Raw genomic sequence first — 14,558 nt, forward strand, 5'->3', positions numbered from 1 at the left:
ACACAGCTCGCTCATGTCTCTTACAAAGACAAAGACACCATGAAGAAACTGGTGGAACATGTGATCCAAATCGGACACAACTTCGAAGAGCTAGATGCGGACAAGAAGAAGACGACCTGGTGGACCCCTAAACAAGGCCCCAGGACCCCAGAATACAAACCTGGCCCTAGCAGGGAAAGTGACGCTATGGACATCGACACCAACAAGCAGCGAGGTGCTCCAAGACCTCAAGGAAAGACTGGATCTTTCAAATGTTACCGCTGCGGAGGCGAAGGCCACATAGCTAGAAACTGCAAAGACGCAGTCGCACCAAAAACGCAGGTGAAGGCTACTACAGTGCCAAAAGAAGAAGACCCCATTCCAAGTTGGTTCAAAGCTTGGGCCTGCCAAGGAAGGCAAGGGTTTTTAGAGGGGTCGAAGTCAAAGTCTGCGAACTTAGACCCGAACAATTGTTTCTCCATCTTATCTACGTTTTCGGATGTATCAGAAGTATATATTAAATCCAAATCTGAGCATTTTTACATTCCGATTACGTTGAAGGGAAAGAACCGACAAGCAGATGTGAAAGCACTGGTAGACTGTGGTGCATCGATGTTATTTATTAGTGAGAAGTTTGTGAAAAAGAACGATGTCCGGTGCTGTAAATTATTAAGGCCCATTCCGGTTAAAAATATCGATGGCTCGTTAAATGCCGCTGGATCGATGACTCATTACGCTGAATTAGGTCTAAAGATCGGTGACCATGTTGAGGATCAAGCAGCTTTCATGGTTACGGACTTAGGAAGCGATGATGTTATTATTGGCATAGATTGGCTAAGATATCACAACCCAGAAATAGATTGGAACACTGGACATTTGCACTTTCTCAGTTGCCCGGTTAAATGTATTACTAAAAAAGAACAAAGACAAAAAAATAAAGAAAAAAGAAAAGAACAAAAAAAGATAGAAGAAGTGCCAGATCTGATTCCCACAGAAGAGGATGATGAAGAAGACATGGCGATGAAGAGGGCGACGGTTGAGGAAATAGAAGATGAAGAGTATTCTGGAGAATGGATCAAGTATAAAGCTTCGGTTGCTATGGAGCAGAAGGTCGCAGAAGAAGCGACGAAGGTGAAGAAATCGGTTGAAGAGATGGTTCCCGATTGGCTTCACAAGTACCTGGGAGTTTTCTCAGAAGAAGAATCTAAGCGCTTCCCCGAAAGAAAGAAGTGGGATCATGCGATAGATCTTAAAGATGATGGCAATCTTCCGCCGAATGTGAAACCCTACCCTTTGTCACCCAAAGAGATGGACACTTTGAAAGATTGATTAAAAGCCGAGACTGCACTGGGACGTATAAGAGATTCACAATCTCCAGTGGCAGCACCTTTCTTCTTTGTGGCCAAAAAAGATGGCAAGTTGAGACCGGTGATGGACTATAGAAAGCTCAATGAGAAGACGGTTAAAAATGCATACCTGCTACCGAGATCTCAAGATTTAATTGATGCTTTAACCGGTGCCACGATGTACTCTAAAATGGATGTAAGATGGGGGTACAATAATATTCGCATGAAAAAAGGAGATGAGTGGAAGGCGGCCTTCAAAACACCGTTTGGTCACCATGAACCAACCGTAATGTACTTCGGGTTAACAAACTCCCCTGCCACATTTCAAACTATGATGAACAAGATATTCAGAGATTTAATTGATGGAAAGACCGTAGTTGTCTATATCGATGATATCCTCGTGTTCACGAATGGCAACAGGGAGCAACACCGAAAAGTTGTACGAGAGGTACTGAAACGACTAAAAGAGAATGATCTGTATCTGAAGCCTGAAAAGTGTAGCTTCGAACAGACAGAAGTTGAGTTCCTCAGGTTGATAGTGGAGAAGGGTGGTGTTCGGATGGACCCTGTGAAAGTAGAAGGAGTAATGAAATGGCCTGTACCTAAATGCGTTAAAGATATACAAGCATTTATGGGCTTTGCCAACTTCTACAGAAGATTTATCTTCGGGTTTTCGGACATCGCTAGACCGATGAATGATTTATTACAGAAGGATGTCAAATGGGACTGGACGGAGAAACAGCAAGATGCTTTTGATGAACTGAAGTCAAGGTTTACATCAGCTCCAATCCTAGTAATGCCTGACGTTGAGAAAAAAATGAAAATAGAAACCGATGCTTCTGATTACGCAACTGGAGCGGTTCTATCTCAACTGATGGAAGATGACCTATGGCACCCCGTGGCGTATTACTCTAAGTCAATGAACGATGCAGAAAGAAATTATGACATCCATGACAAAGAGTTACTCGCAATCATTTGAGCGTTGGAGGAGTGGAGGCACTATGTGCAGGGAAAACCTCACCATGTGGAGATCTGGACGGATCATAAAAATCTCGAGTACTTTATGATGAGCCAAAAGTTGACAAGAAGGCAAGCCAGATGGAGTTTGTTCCTGGCGGAGTATGAATTTACGCTCCAACATAAGCCTGGTGTAGTCAATGATAAGGCCGATAAGCTTTCTCGGAGAGAAGACCACAGAGGGGGGGTAGAAAACAACAATTCTGATCGTATTTTGTTAAAACCGGAGTTTTTTACTGTAAAAGCTGCTAAAAGAGGTCAAGTTCTAGTGCAAGGAGAAAAACAATTGCTGAGAAAGATAAGGCAATGCACAGAACGAGAGCCCAAAGTCACTAAAGCGCTACAAACACTAAAAGCAGCACCGGTACAATTGCGTAGAGGAGTCGAAGAGTGGAATGTGGAGGATGGATTGGTGTTATTCCGAGGACTGGTTTACATTCCAAACAATAAAGAGATCCGCCGAGAGATCTTGGAGATGTTTCACGACTCTCCACCGGCTGGACACCCTGGACGTGCCAAAACCTTAGAATTGATTTCCAGAAATTATTGGTGGCTCATCGTAGTCAGTAGTTCTTTAGTTCAAACCTCTTGTATCTCCAAGTGAGCAATACCAAGACGTACCTGCTGCCTACTTCCTCTGTGTGATTATTCTGTTGTTTGAGTCCTAGTCTCTGCCCAGCGTTAATTCGTTATTTGGTTGTGACAGCCCATCAATCAACTCTGTTTTCTACATACTGAACCCACTATGCCCTAACTAAAAACCCACTAACTTTGATAGTCTCATACTCAACCTGTACCTGTACCTGTACCTGTACCCATACCCATGACCCACAGCTCAGTGATGACATTTGCTAGCAAGGCTCTAGACTCACTCTCTATTTAAGGATGCACAATTTCAATGGTGCTTGGCAAATGATGATTGACACACTCACTCTCTCTGAACAATGGGCAATGTCTTGGATCAGCATGGCTCTTGCTCAAACAAGGATCAAGACACTCACTTGCTGTGAATGGTGAGCAATAACTTGGATCAGCATAACTTGAGCTCAAAGAAGGACCAATACACTCACAAACTGGGATGACAAGGTGCTTTGTCTGTGGGACTTGAAGGCAGGTGTTGTGTTGAAGAAGATGGAGGAGCAGGTGTAAGTATTAGTAATAGGCAGTTGGGGAGTAACTAAGTTATGTGTTTCTGTGAAGTGCGGTGTAAGACCTATGGTCTTTTCAGCCTTGTATAGGCCATATTTGCCATTCCTCAGACTCTATTATATCCTATGTTGCCTTTGACATAGCGTGCAGTATTTTATTGTCGGCTGACAGCCACGGGTCATTGGCTCACATCAGCTTTTCTTCAGATCCTTCACACATCCTCTGTCCATCCTATCCATATCCTCCATTGGTTCGTTGGTGCGTACCATACTCAATTAGTATTAGACTGACTTTATTTCCAAAGCTATTTCATTTATATTCTCATTACATGTGTCATGGACCCTACTTACATACTTATTGTTATCTACTTGGTCCTGAATAGTGCTTAGGCGTGCATACATATATATCCCATATTTATGAAGTTCATGTATCTTTTTATTTCCCCACTTGAAATCTATCACCACTCTGCACACAAAATAAACATCTGCACTTGAGGTCAGTAAAACTCCGGCTTATCTCAGCATGTGCCTTTCTGTCGGCCGCTGTAGGGATTCATTTCTGGTTGGGCTTGTAGAGACTGTTTTTACCTTACCTTATGTTGGCACTTTTGTAGCTTACATAATCAAGCAATCTTTTCACCAGTTACCAGTATGAGTCAGAGTCCTCAGTAGTTTTTATGATATTTCCTCTCCTCTGAGCCTTGAGCCTGGTCCAGAAACCCTTTAGGGTCGAATAGCAGCTAGGTTCTGCAAGACCCAACACATTGTTCAGACTCACCATCTGAATTGTTGTACCTTCACCGCCTTACTTGAATATATCAATATGTTCGCATGTTCATTGGCTTTCATGTTTTCTATGTTTTGGCTCGGTTGCACACTCTAGTGCACAAACATATCTTTGGCCACATATTCCTACATCGCCTTGTACACATGACACTTCCCATTGTGTCAGCTCGCATCACTCCACATTGCATTGCATCGGCTCATGTCGGCTCGCCTTTGGCTTTCGTGTTCCCTCACTTCTCAACTTTACTTACTAGTTTCCCAAGTTCCCCTTAGCATATTTTACTTAGAGGAATCATTCTTAGTAGCAATCCCCTTGGGCTGAAACTATACTCGCGTCTAGAGGTCTACTTGAGTTTTACCCCACTTCTCCCTTTCTATTCATTTCACCCCTTCTCATCTAGCTATCATTCCTTGCACACAGCGGAAATATAAGCCATAGGACAGTGAAAAGAGGAAAAGGAGAGGGCACATGGTTTCAGTATAACAACTGTAAAGATACTATATCCTCTGCACTCCGACCGAACTTCAAACTAATGCAAAATGCAGTCCACTGTGTCTCAATGATGCGAAGAGCCTTACTCTTTGTATCTGGGACACGCAGATACATTCCTTCATGTTTTATGATTTTTCTTGTACTTACAAGCATCTTATTATATGTCATGTGACACTGTCACCTTGTGTAGAACACGAGTCTTCTTGTCGCGCTCATTCTTCCTCCAAACTCCCTTTCATCAAATTATCCTTTGTCTTTCTGCATATCATACCATTTATTGAGCCACTCAGCTATCCCTTTCACGCTCGTATGTATATATATCCCTCTCAACTTTATGTATTTCCTCGTGCAATCCATAGTTTTCACCAACAACGTCTCTAAGTCCAGCAAACACCTCCACTAAAACCATTCTGTCTCAACTTTCATCTTGTCGCATCTTGACACTCATTGTTCATCAAGCCCCTTTGCACTCGCAAACAAAGCCTTACACAACTCATGAATTGAGATGCCATGAGATGTGAGACTGTGCAAGTGATAAGGATCAGTGAAGAAACATGAGAGGAAAACTTGCTAAGGAGGATGGATCTTGCAAGCAGTAATATTGCAGTCAGAGGGACACCAGCATGCTGGAATAAAGAATCATTATTTGTTGAAATCAACTGTGGGAGCCCTGTGATTAGTAATTAAATCATCAGTGGGTTGATTTTCAATTTCTTGTAAGTACCTACTTAATGTTGTCACTAAGTGGCTGAGGCTGAGTTGAGCACTAAGGCCCTCTGGCCTGCAGCAGACACATCTGAATTCTCCCTCAGACTCCCACCTGTTTAAACATGCTAGCCCCCATCAATATCCCAATTCTTGCCTGCTAGCTTTGAATTTCAAGTCCTTACCTTTGTCCATGTTCTCGCCAGTATCTGCTCTGTGGTATCTGTTAGGTCCTGCCTGCACCCTTGGGCAATGCAAGCATATGTACATGTTCACTGTGGTTCTGGATGTGAACTCTACATTTTTGATACACTAGTAACTGGCTACATATCTCATGGCAGGTTCAACTAGAAGAGAGTAGATATATTTTTTTGTACATCTACTGGCTGTTATACATCCATATGTGACTATTTACTAGCTTGTAGACAACTTCACAAGATTTGTGAAAATTTGACAAAAGCTTGCCACAATTAGGGGTGTGGAGGCGCTCTACAAGCTGATAGGATGTGCGCAATGTGCGCGCCTTGGGGCAATTTCGCACGAATTTGATTATATTGGCCGAACACACGAGGAACAACCATTTCTCTGCAAATGTGTTAGCAAGAGACATATATAGCGCGGAATTAGGCGCAAATGATGCACAAATGGGCTGTAGGGGTGGTATATCAAGGCGCAATAGGCGCATAGGCAAAAGAGAATAATGTGTGTCAGGGTGCACAGGAACGAAATTGGCATGGTAAGCAAAAGCGCGAAGAATGTGAATAAATGTGGGAAGTGCGAAGTTCAAGGTGATGATAGGGGAGTTAGGCGCATATGTATGTGTCAGGTGCACGTCTAAGTCGTGCCTGAATGGCTGATTGTAATATACCTTGTGTGGAATGTCAGAAATGTGATTTAAAAGGGGAGAAGCGATAGAAATGCAATAGTGTGGAAACTTTGCTAAAATGGTGAATGCACGAGGCATGGGAATTACCGTGCGATGCGCGCGATCATGGCGCATGAACAAGGGGTGGTGTGAAGATGAAAACAAAGTGTTTAGAAGCATCATATAGCTCCTTAAGAGCTTTCAACATGAAAAAGACAAAAAGTGCGAAATGAGATGAAAATAAATATACAATGCCTCTAGGTGCATGCATTGCGCATCCTCAAGCCCAATATGGTGCGTCTGAGTCACTCCAGGGTCGCCTGAGACAAGCTCTGCTTGGTGGTTGGGCAGTGTGATGCATGGATGCTTTACTGGCAAGCGATAGTCACTGGAAGCAAAAAGCGCGATGTGCGCATGATTGTTAGTGACAATTGGAATTACCAGAGGCAAACTCTGGTTGATGCAAGGTGCAACTTGAGCCTCTGATGAGGCAGAAGGCTCCTCTATAGGCACGCTAAGGCGCTGTAGAGAATCATGCCTCTCATGGCGTGATATGGCAGTTCCCACCAAGGAGTACATAGCACGAACTTGTAGTGTCACTCTGTGCGCTACCCGCAGCTATCCCTATATGAGGCGCAACTTTCCCGCGCAATGCGCGCCATGCGCGCACCATTCCCACGCTTCACAATGTATACGCGCGCACACATTCCCACGCTTGAGCGCCCTATAGCGCCAGCCATCCAGATGCATCCATCCACTGTCCACCATATTCTCTAGTGCGTATATTTCTATTTCTCTCATCTGCATATTGTTCCATCTTTATTTTTATCATGGACTCTCACCCATATATATCTTACATACCTACTCGGTAGCGCTTCAGCTCCGCATGACCACGCTTAGGCGCGCTATATAAGCGCCAGCAGTACATACTATTACTTACTTTTTCAACTAACTTTCCATTTTTACAACTTACTTTTCCTACTACTCACTTACTACTTAGCAGAGTATAGTAGAAATCTATTTGTCTACACTTTGCATCTCTCTTCTCCTACCTTGCATCATATTATCACTTAAGCTTAGTCTTTATCAATTTCCGCATACGCGCGTGCGCTTTCCCGCGCTTCGCGCTAATACGCGCGCATGTTCCCACGCCTTGCGCGCATCTGCGCTTTCTCATGCTTCGCTTCAGCGCATACCTGTAGATCTTTGCTGCACTCGCTTCCCTTTAGGGTCGAACGCGCTTGTCTCCTCAAGTAATGCAGACTAGGCAACGCACAACCTACAACATTTTTTAGATACAGTCTGGAGCCTCATTTGTTCCTCTCTGTATTGTTGTTTCTACAGCGCAATTGATGTTTAGGGTCATCCCTGACCTCTGACGATGCGAGCAGCGATAGTGGTGATGGCGATAGTGGTGATGGCGATAGTGGTGATGGCGATAGTGGTGATGGCGATAGTGGTGATGGCGATAGTGGTGATGGCGATGGTGCGATTGGCGAGATTTCTTCCTTAACCAATGCAGTAGGCGAGAGTGTTTCGAGCGATGGTGTAATAACTTCCACAATGGGCGCGTTATTGTGCAATAGATGTTTAGAGTTATCTCTGACTAGTGATGTGACAGCAATAGGTGCGCATGTTTCTAGCAGTGCATTAGTGTGCAATAGATGTTTAGAGTCATCCCTGACTTGTGATGTGATTGGTGATGATGATGCAGATGATGATGCAGATGATGATGCAGATGGTGCTGATGATGAAAGCAAAGAGGCGCCTGTAGTGCGCTTCTGGTTGCGCTTCACGAGTGTGCGCTCGAGTTTGTGATCTAAAGTGATACATTCAGGTATGGCTTTGCATGCTGGCACAGTTGATGGTTCAGGTGTGCATGAATCGTGCGAGGCACAAGAATTGGAACTGGTGCCCTTTTGTCAAGTACAACATCTGAGGATGCGCGATAGAAGAGTCCAGCTGCCGCACTAGCAGTGGTTGTATCCTGGGTTGCGCGGCTCGCATGATAGCGATCTTTGCACTTAGCCACTGTAGCTTGCACTGGTGCTTGTGCTGTGACTAAGTTTGCAATTGGTGCTACCATGGGTGTGCTCACTGGCGCGCTTGGTGCGGGAAAAGTGCATGCAGGTAATAGGAACTGTGCAGCTGTGAAGACATCCATGAATGGGTATGGGTCGTATGGATGGTGCTCAGGGAACTTGATCATAAGGCACAAGCAAATTTGCACCTGAGCGTCGCTAGGGATTCCTTCCATAAATAAGCGGTCGTGTTTGGCCTTTCCAATATGATCTTCATCTATAAGTGGCTGCATAACCTTCCTGAATGAGCACAAGTAACTGCTGAGTTCTGTGCAAGAGGGCATCAGTTTGTTAGTGTATTCGCGCGCGATGGCGCGCAAGTCTGCAAGAGTGTAGCATCTTTTACCATCCCATCCAGGATACATTACCTTCACCTTGTCTAAGAAGGTGTCGTAATCATCTACTGCTGCTTCGGGCATGCCTCCCCATAGTTCTCGATTGTCGCACTCAAGGTAGCAAATAATACCTTTGATGCGGTCGAGTCCTTGGAGTCCTGCTTCATCAGCAAGCTGCTCATATGTGTCAATAAATTCAGCGAGGTTGTCTATGGTGCCATTAAACTTGGGTGCGTTTGCTGTGCCGCGGATGGGCATTCTATAAGGCATTGAAGTGCATGAAAGGCGCGTGCGTGAGGCATGGGAACTATTGTGCGTGTGCAAGGCGCAAGAATGTGTGACTAGAAAATGGTTAGCTTGTGATAATGCAAAGAGATTGACCTATATGTGTGAAATGGCACTAAGTGCAAAGATGCGCAGAACTAGATCTTGCTGACTGTTCCCCTCGTGGTGGGCTCCAGTTGAAGGTACAACAATTCAGATGGTGAGTCTGAACAATGTTGGGTCTTGCAGAACCTAGCTGCTATTCGACCCTAAAGGGTTTCTGGACTAGGCTCAAGGCTCAGAGAAGAGGAAATATGATAGAAACTTGCTGATCTCTCAGACTCATACTGGTAACTGGTGAAAAGATAACTTGCTTATGTAAGCTACAAAAATGCCAACATAAGGTAAGGTAAAAACAGTCTCTACCAGCCCAGCCAGAAATGAATCCCTACATCATACTTTGGCATGTCGCACTTCTGTTCCCATGCCATCTTCAGCTCCTCAAAAGCAGGGATTGCACACCATAGAGTTGGTTGACTTTTGGAAGAAAAATACTGCTGGATTTCATTAGCGTCCTGTGGAAGTATTAGTATTAGTAGATACTATAAAAATGAACATACTGAGATAATGACACATGTATCTTCAACACAGTCCCAGTCACTGCTCCCAAAGGCGAAGGCACTCCAGGGAATGTGTTTTGTCAGTCCAGAACACCAGATGGTAGTGATGGGGCTGAATAGCTCGTCTGCAGAATTGATAAACATATTTATAGGCTGTGCAAATGGATTAGTGATGTAGTGTTAGAAATCAATTTTTTTTGCTTACCTGTTGCAAGAGATATGCACATTCAAGCATACCATCAGCTGTTCCCTAGCATATGTTGCTATGCAGAGGTATCTTGAGTGAGGTCTTGAACCCACACTTCACTTGAAGTGTCTGAAAGTATTTGATTCGTTGACTCGAGCACTGTATCTATTAGATCATTAGGTTTATGAATAACAATAGAAAAAATGTGAGACACACCTTAATTGCAATAGTGTGCACAGCTGCCACAACATATAGTGAGCCTCCCAAGACTCAATTGTTGGACAGCAATGGATCAAATCCCCAGATTGCAGTAGTAGTTTCCACAGTGGCGATGTGAGAGATGATAGCATAATAGCAACAATAGCGAGATTGAGAACATGAGCAAGGCAGGGGAGACGGTATTGATCAGAGCTGAATGAGTAGATGTGGTGACGATGTAGAACATGCTCTATCTTGTCGCATGTAGTGTCATTATTGCTTGTATTGTCAGCTGTTGCAGTGAATAGCTGTTGTGCAGTATATGAAGTTAGTAGTAGCCACTGCAAGCAAAAAATAATAAGACATACCTTTGTAGATTGTCCTGACACGATACCCACCCGCTCGCACAAGCCAACTATGTATCTTCCCAGATTCACTCCACTATGGGCACCAGAGACACCGTGGAATGCTATAACTTGTGAGCGCAGATTCCATTTGTTCTTCTTGACCTCAATCCAGTGTGTGGTGAGCCCAAGGAATGATGCCTTCATTTGGTCAATGGACCAGAGATCTGTAGATGTAGCGACACGACCAGTAGTTATGGACTAGATTACATTAGAAAATGCATTCACATGTATGAAAAAACTTACCTCTACATCAGCCTTGACACTTTCAATGAGCTTGATGAATGCATTGTGAATATATGTATATGTTGTGATATCATGAGTCGAAAGTAATTCTGCTGTAGTCGATGCTGGATGCATTGCAACCAAGCAGTTTCGAAATGTGGTCTTGTTTGCCACCACTAGAGACTGATAACTGTTATCATTGTGATCACAACACACTGAAAAATCTCACTTGATCATCACAAACAATAAATTCCGCTACTGCATGCAACACACTATCTCTCAAAAACTCTTGTTTCTTCTCAGCCTTCTGGAACAGTCCATCTATCTTCATCTGCTTTCCTTTTAATCCATTGGACTGTAAATCCAACAACTCGCGAGGAATTGCATAGTGGTGCTCAGTGATCCCTAGCTCCTTACATTTAGCCTGGTAGAACTCATAGTGGCCACGTATATGTTGATGACACAATAAATTACTGCCTAGGTGAAACACTTTATGTTTCCCATTCTGCTTTACAAAGATTTCATTGTCCCTTGGAATGTATGGTAAGTTTTCTGTCTCAATGTATCTCATACTAACTTACTTGCAAACTATGCACCAGCACCCTCTCTTCATATCCACCGCACCATCAATACCAACAAACTTCACCATGCATTTCTGTGTGAACACGGTAAGTAGATCATTGGCCCGCTGTTTCTTTGTTGCCAATGGAGCTGGAATATTGGCCTTGTGCTGTACACCCAGATCACTCCCCTCCTTTGGTATCACACTTAGTATGAGCTGACAGCAACTTTTTACAGCGCGCTTCACTTACAGCATCTTCACCATCATCATTCTTGGTTTCCTCACCACTCTTGGCATCAGACTTGTGGTTAATGACCTCAACCTCGCTGTCCGTGACATTTTCAATATCATGCACTTCTTCAATCCCCACTGTGGTGCTTTTCTCTTTCCAACTATGTTTGGAGCTGGCATTTTTCTTCTTCTTTGAGGTACACTGATGTTCATGGAGGCTCTCATTGCTGCTATCAGGGTCTTTGTCACTGACAGTGACCATCCATCTTTTCCGTTTAGAATTCTTTGGTGACTTGGGAGGCCTTGGACGAGAGCCTGTCTGGGTTGCATGCCATGTTTCAGTGCCAGCAAGAGCCTTTGCTGTTATTGTTTACTTGCATGAAGACCTCCGAACATTGCCTTGACTTGACATGGCAAACTACAAGGTTTGTTTCAAGGCAGGCAGATGTTGGTTTGTTTTGAGGAAAGGCTTCAAACTATGCTACCATGCTATACTCATGCTATCCTGCCTGCAAACACGTTGTATAGTAGTTACCGATTTTGCCCTATATAGACTTCTGGAGTGGTCCTAACCAGTCTTAACCAGTCCTATGCAGTTACAGACTGGTTGCATCTGCAACCAGTCAGCAACCAACTGTGAACCTCATTGCTACTGCACTCAACCAGTTTCTAAGAGTTCAGTCTGGGTTGCAGTACAAGGTTGAGTTTGCGCAGACCAGTTTGGGTCTGGTCTTTTGAAAATTGGTCAAAAGACTGAACTTAATTGGACTTTTAAACCCTATTATGAACAGAGCAAGATTTACTTAATCCACAAACCCATGCTGACATTATGGTTCTCTACTCTACTCTATACTTGATCCCTACTCTACACATAACAAGAGATTCCTCTTAGTTCATGGTGTTCTGTGCTACTAGTTATATTTCCAAACGAATCATTGGTATTGATAATACCATCTAAGAAGATAAGATGGCTAAGATACAATGACTGCAGATCTTTTACTGCTTACCTCACCATCTCCACCAATCACATACTTCAGGGTGCAGATCATAACCCATCAAACTTCTTTGACACCTTAAGCAACTTAAGCAAGAAGTTGGGTGTTTTGCAGATGCTGTGATCTATGTCAGAGGTCGAATCACGATCACACATTTTCGACTGAGAAACTTCATTCATAAACTCCAGGAATTCTGTGGACCTCTCACTCGTTAGCCTAGCACCAGGTTGTCACTTTTTCCTCATGGCCCAACAACAGCTTAGACTCATGGCAACACAACAGGAAAAATGTCTGAATGAAAATGAAAGTTTCATTGAATTATCATACATTCGAGTGCGAACACGTCTGAAGTTCAACATGTGTCAATCGAGAGAATGGCGTGGTTCCGGACTCAGATGAGTCGTGAACCTCATTGGTGCTACAAAACTGTAGGTGCATCCGAGTAACGAGGATCGTATGCATAACGATTTGAAATGTCCCGAACATATTTGAAGAGGTGTACTGCGTGAGATATCATCAGGACGCTCAGCCGATATTGAGTTGAATTCAGATTGTGCGCACCGGCAAGCATTCAATAACTACAATATTGACCACCGATAGTGCTAGGATTAAATGATTAATTCCTTTTTGACAGCCATAAAGGTCCTACTTGCCTATCCCAGTTCCGAAGTAAAAAATATTATGTTGTAGAAGGATTTCAAGCAGCAGAGACTCGCTTTCGCGGTATGCCCGATATACACGAATCATGGTGAGTGCTATGATCTCTGAAGCAAAAAGTGAGCACTCGACTACACGTATAGCTTCGTGATCTCACCAAGCTCGAACGCTACCAGAAGTGTCCAAGGATATGCAGACATCGTGTCGCGAGATAGTGAGTAACAACCGCCACCTATGTCTGATAGTTGAACTGTTGTCGACCCACACTGAGCTATTTGCATGCGGCTCTTGAAAGACACTCACGTTCCAAGCGTTTGGAAATCGTCATTGTCATTATCACGTCCAAGACCGCAAAGCACTGAAGTGAAGTGTGTCAGAGTACGGAATGCGGGGACGCGACTGTATGCGCACAAGCACCGTTGACAACATGATGCTCAGAATGAATTTCTTGTTTCCCCACAATGCATAGGTGCGAAGGACGAAGATACCTGGAGATCCTGTGAGTGTTCTGCGTGAATACACTATAATCCTCGTAATACCTTCTGCACCAGCTATGCACAATGCAGCAGCAACTGAAGAAAGAACTTGGAGCGGAACCAATTGCATTGTTACAATACTTACGAAACCATATTGAATGTAGAAGTTTGCAAGTCTACATCGGTGAATCCTCAGGACGGTGATATTATTTCCGACAAATGCTCACCACAATTTTTTCATTTGGGAGATAGTTCACTTCCGTATCCTGGTTAGCTGCAAGTTGACGATAGAGCATGCTATTCGGACTCACTGCATAAGTGTATACAGAGCACGAAGGCTGGCATGTATCTCGTCATGACATAAAGAATACTTCCTATCTTCCACGGTGGCGAATGAATCGAAGATATCTATACACGACAGTTAACCTATCGATTGACAGGCTATATCTCGCAAAAGTGAAATTACCTCTCGGTCTAAGGTCAGGAAACAATCATAGACCTATGACTAGATGTTTGTGGATGATGACTGAGCAAATGGCAAGCGTGCGCACCCAAGAAACCACTAGCGACACTAGTACGAACACTGTTAGCTATGAGAGACTACTATAGTCGAAATGATAGCACCGAAAAAATACTGTCAGTGCCAGGATTGTAGATGAGTGAAGCGAAAACGTCAACAAATATCAATCACTTACATCCTGGTACTGGATGCTGGTTGATAGGTCAATGAAGGTTTGTAAATCCATGGTTCAGAAAGATGATGGAGGCGCTAGCATCACCGATGCATGGTAGGCAGAATATATAGCAGAATATTCCGATCCGTGACTCATCAGGTTGCAACGGCACCATGATAAAGTAACATGTCAATCAAGCCAAGCAAGGGTCGAGAGTCTTTGACTACTTCAAGGTACCTTGTTTTTGAGTTTTATAAGCAGGATAGAACGCACAATATCACACGCGCCACGGGCCTTATACTCAGGGCCG

The 14,558-nt window shown here is 43.8% G+C and overlaps 2 protein-coding genes across 2 annotated transcripts; both read right to left on the reverse strand.

Moving 5' to 3' along the window:
- Positions 1–11,008: 11,008 nt before the first annotated feature.
- Positions 11,009–11,176, reverse strand: F5891DRAFT_920392 (uncharacterized protein; the record flags this gene model as incomplete). The annotated part of the gene is made up of 1 exon (XM_041373772.1): positions 11,009–11,176. A coding segment is annotated over one exon (168 nt), but the record flags the coding sequence as incomplete, so codon positions are not given.
- A 1,553-nt stretch (positions 11,177–12,729) lies between these two features.
- Positions 12,730–14,507, reverse strand: F5891DRAFT_1004181 (uncharacterized protein). Its single transcript, XM_041360338.1, has 14 exons — positions 14,270–14,507; positions 14,199–14,208; positions 14,126–14,145; positions 14,041–14,073; positions 13,886–13,982; positions 13,802–13,830; positions 13,720–13,750; positions 13,638–13,670; positions 13,510–13,586; positions 13,402–13,456; positions 13,256–13,348; positions 13,095–13,205; positions 13,003–13,043; positions 12,730–12,942 (listed from the first exon to the last, which is right to left on the reverse strand). Exons 1-14 carry the CDS (start codon positions 14,318–14,320, stop codon positions 12,763–12,765), a joined length of 861 nt encoding a protein of 286 aa, XP_041231695.1. The 5' UTR covers positions 14,321–14,507; the 3' UTR covers positions 12,730–12,762.
- Between the last annotated feature and the right edge of the window lie 51 nt (positions 14,508–14,558).

This window comes from Suillus fuscotomentosus (assembly GCF_016647785.1).
Source record: "Suillus fuscotomentosus strain FC203 chromosome Unknown F5891scaffold_5, whole genome shotgun sequence".
Taxonomy (NCBI): Eukaryota; Fungi; Basidiomycota; class Agaricomycetes; order Boletales; family Suillaceae; genus Suillus; species Suillus fuscotomentosus.

Excerpts from the sequence above, each read along its gene's own strand:
- F5891DRAFT_1004181 (XM_041360338.1), bottom strand. The coding sequence starts at position 14,320 with ATGGATTTACAAACCTTCATTGACCTATCAACCAGCATCCAGTACCAG. Across the intron at positions 13,751-13,801 it reads TCCCAAATGAAAAAATTGTG|ACTTGCAAACTTCTACATTC; the intron begins GTGAGCATTTGT and ends TCACCGATGTAG. Across the intron at positions 13,206-13,255 it reads TCTGGTAGCGTTCGAGCTTG|AGATCATAGCACTCACCATG; the intron begins GTGAGATCACGA and ends TTTTTGCTTCAG.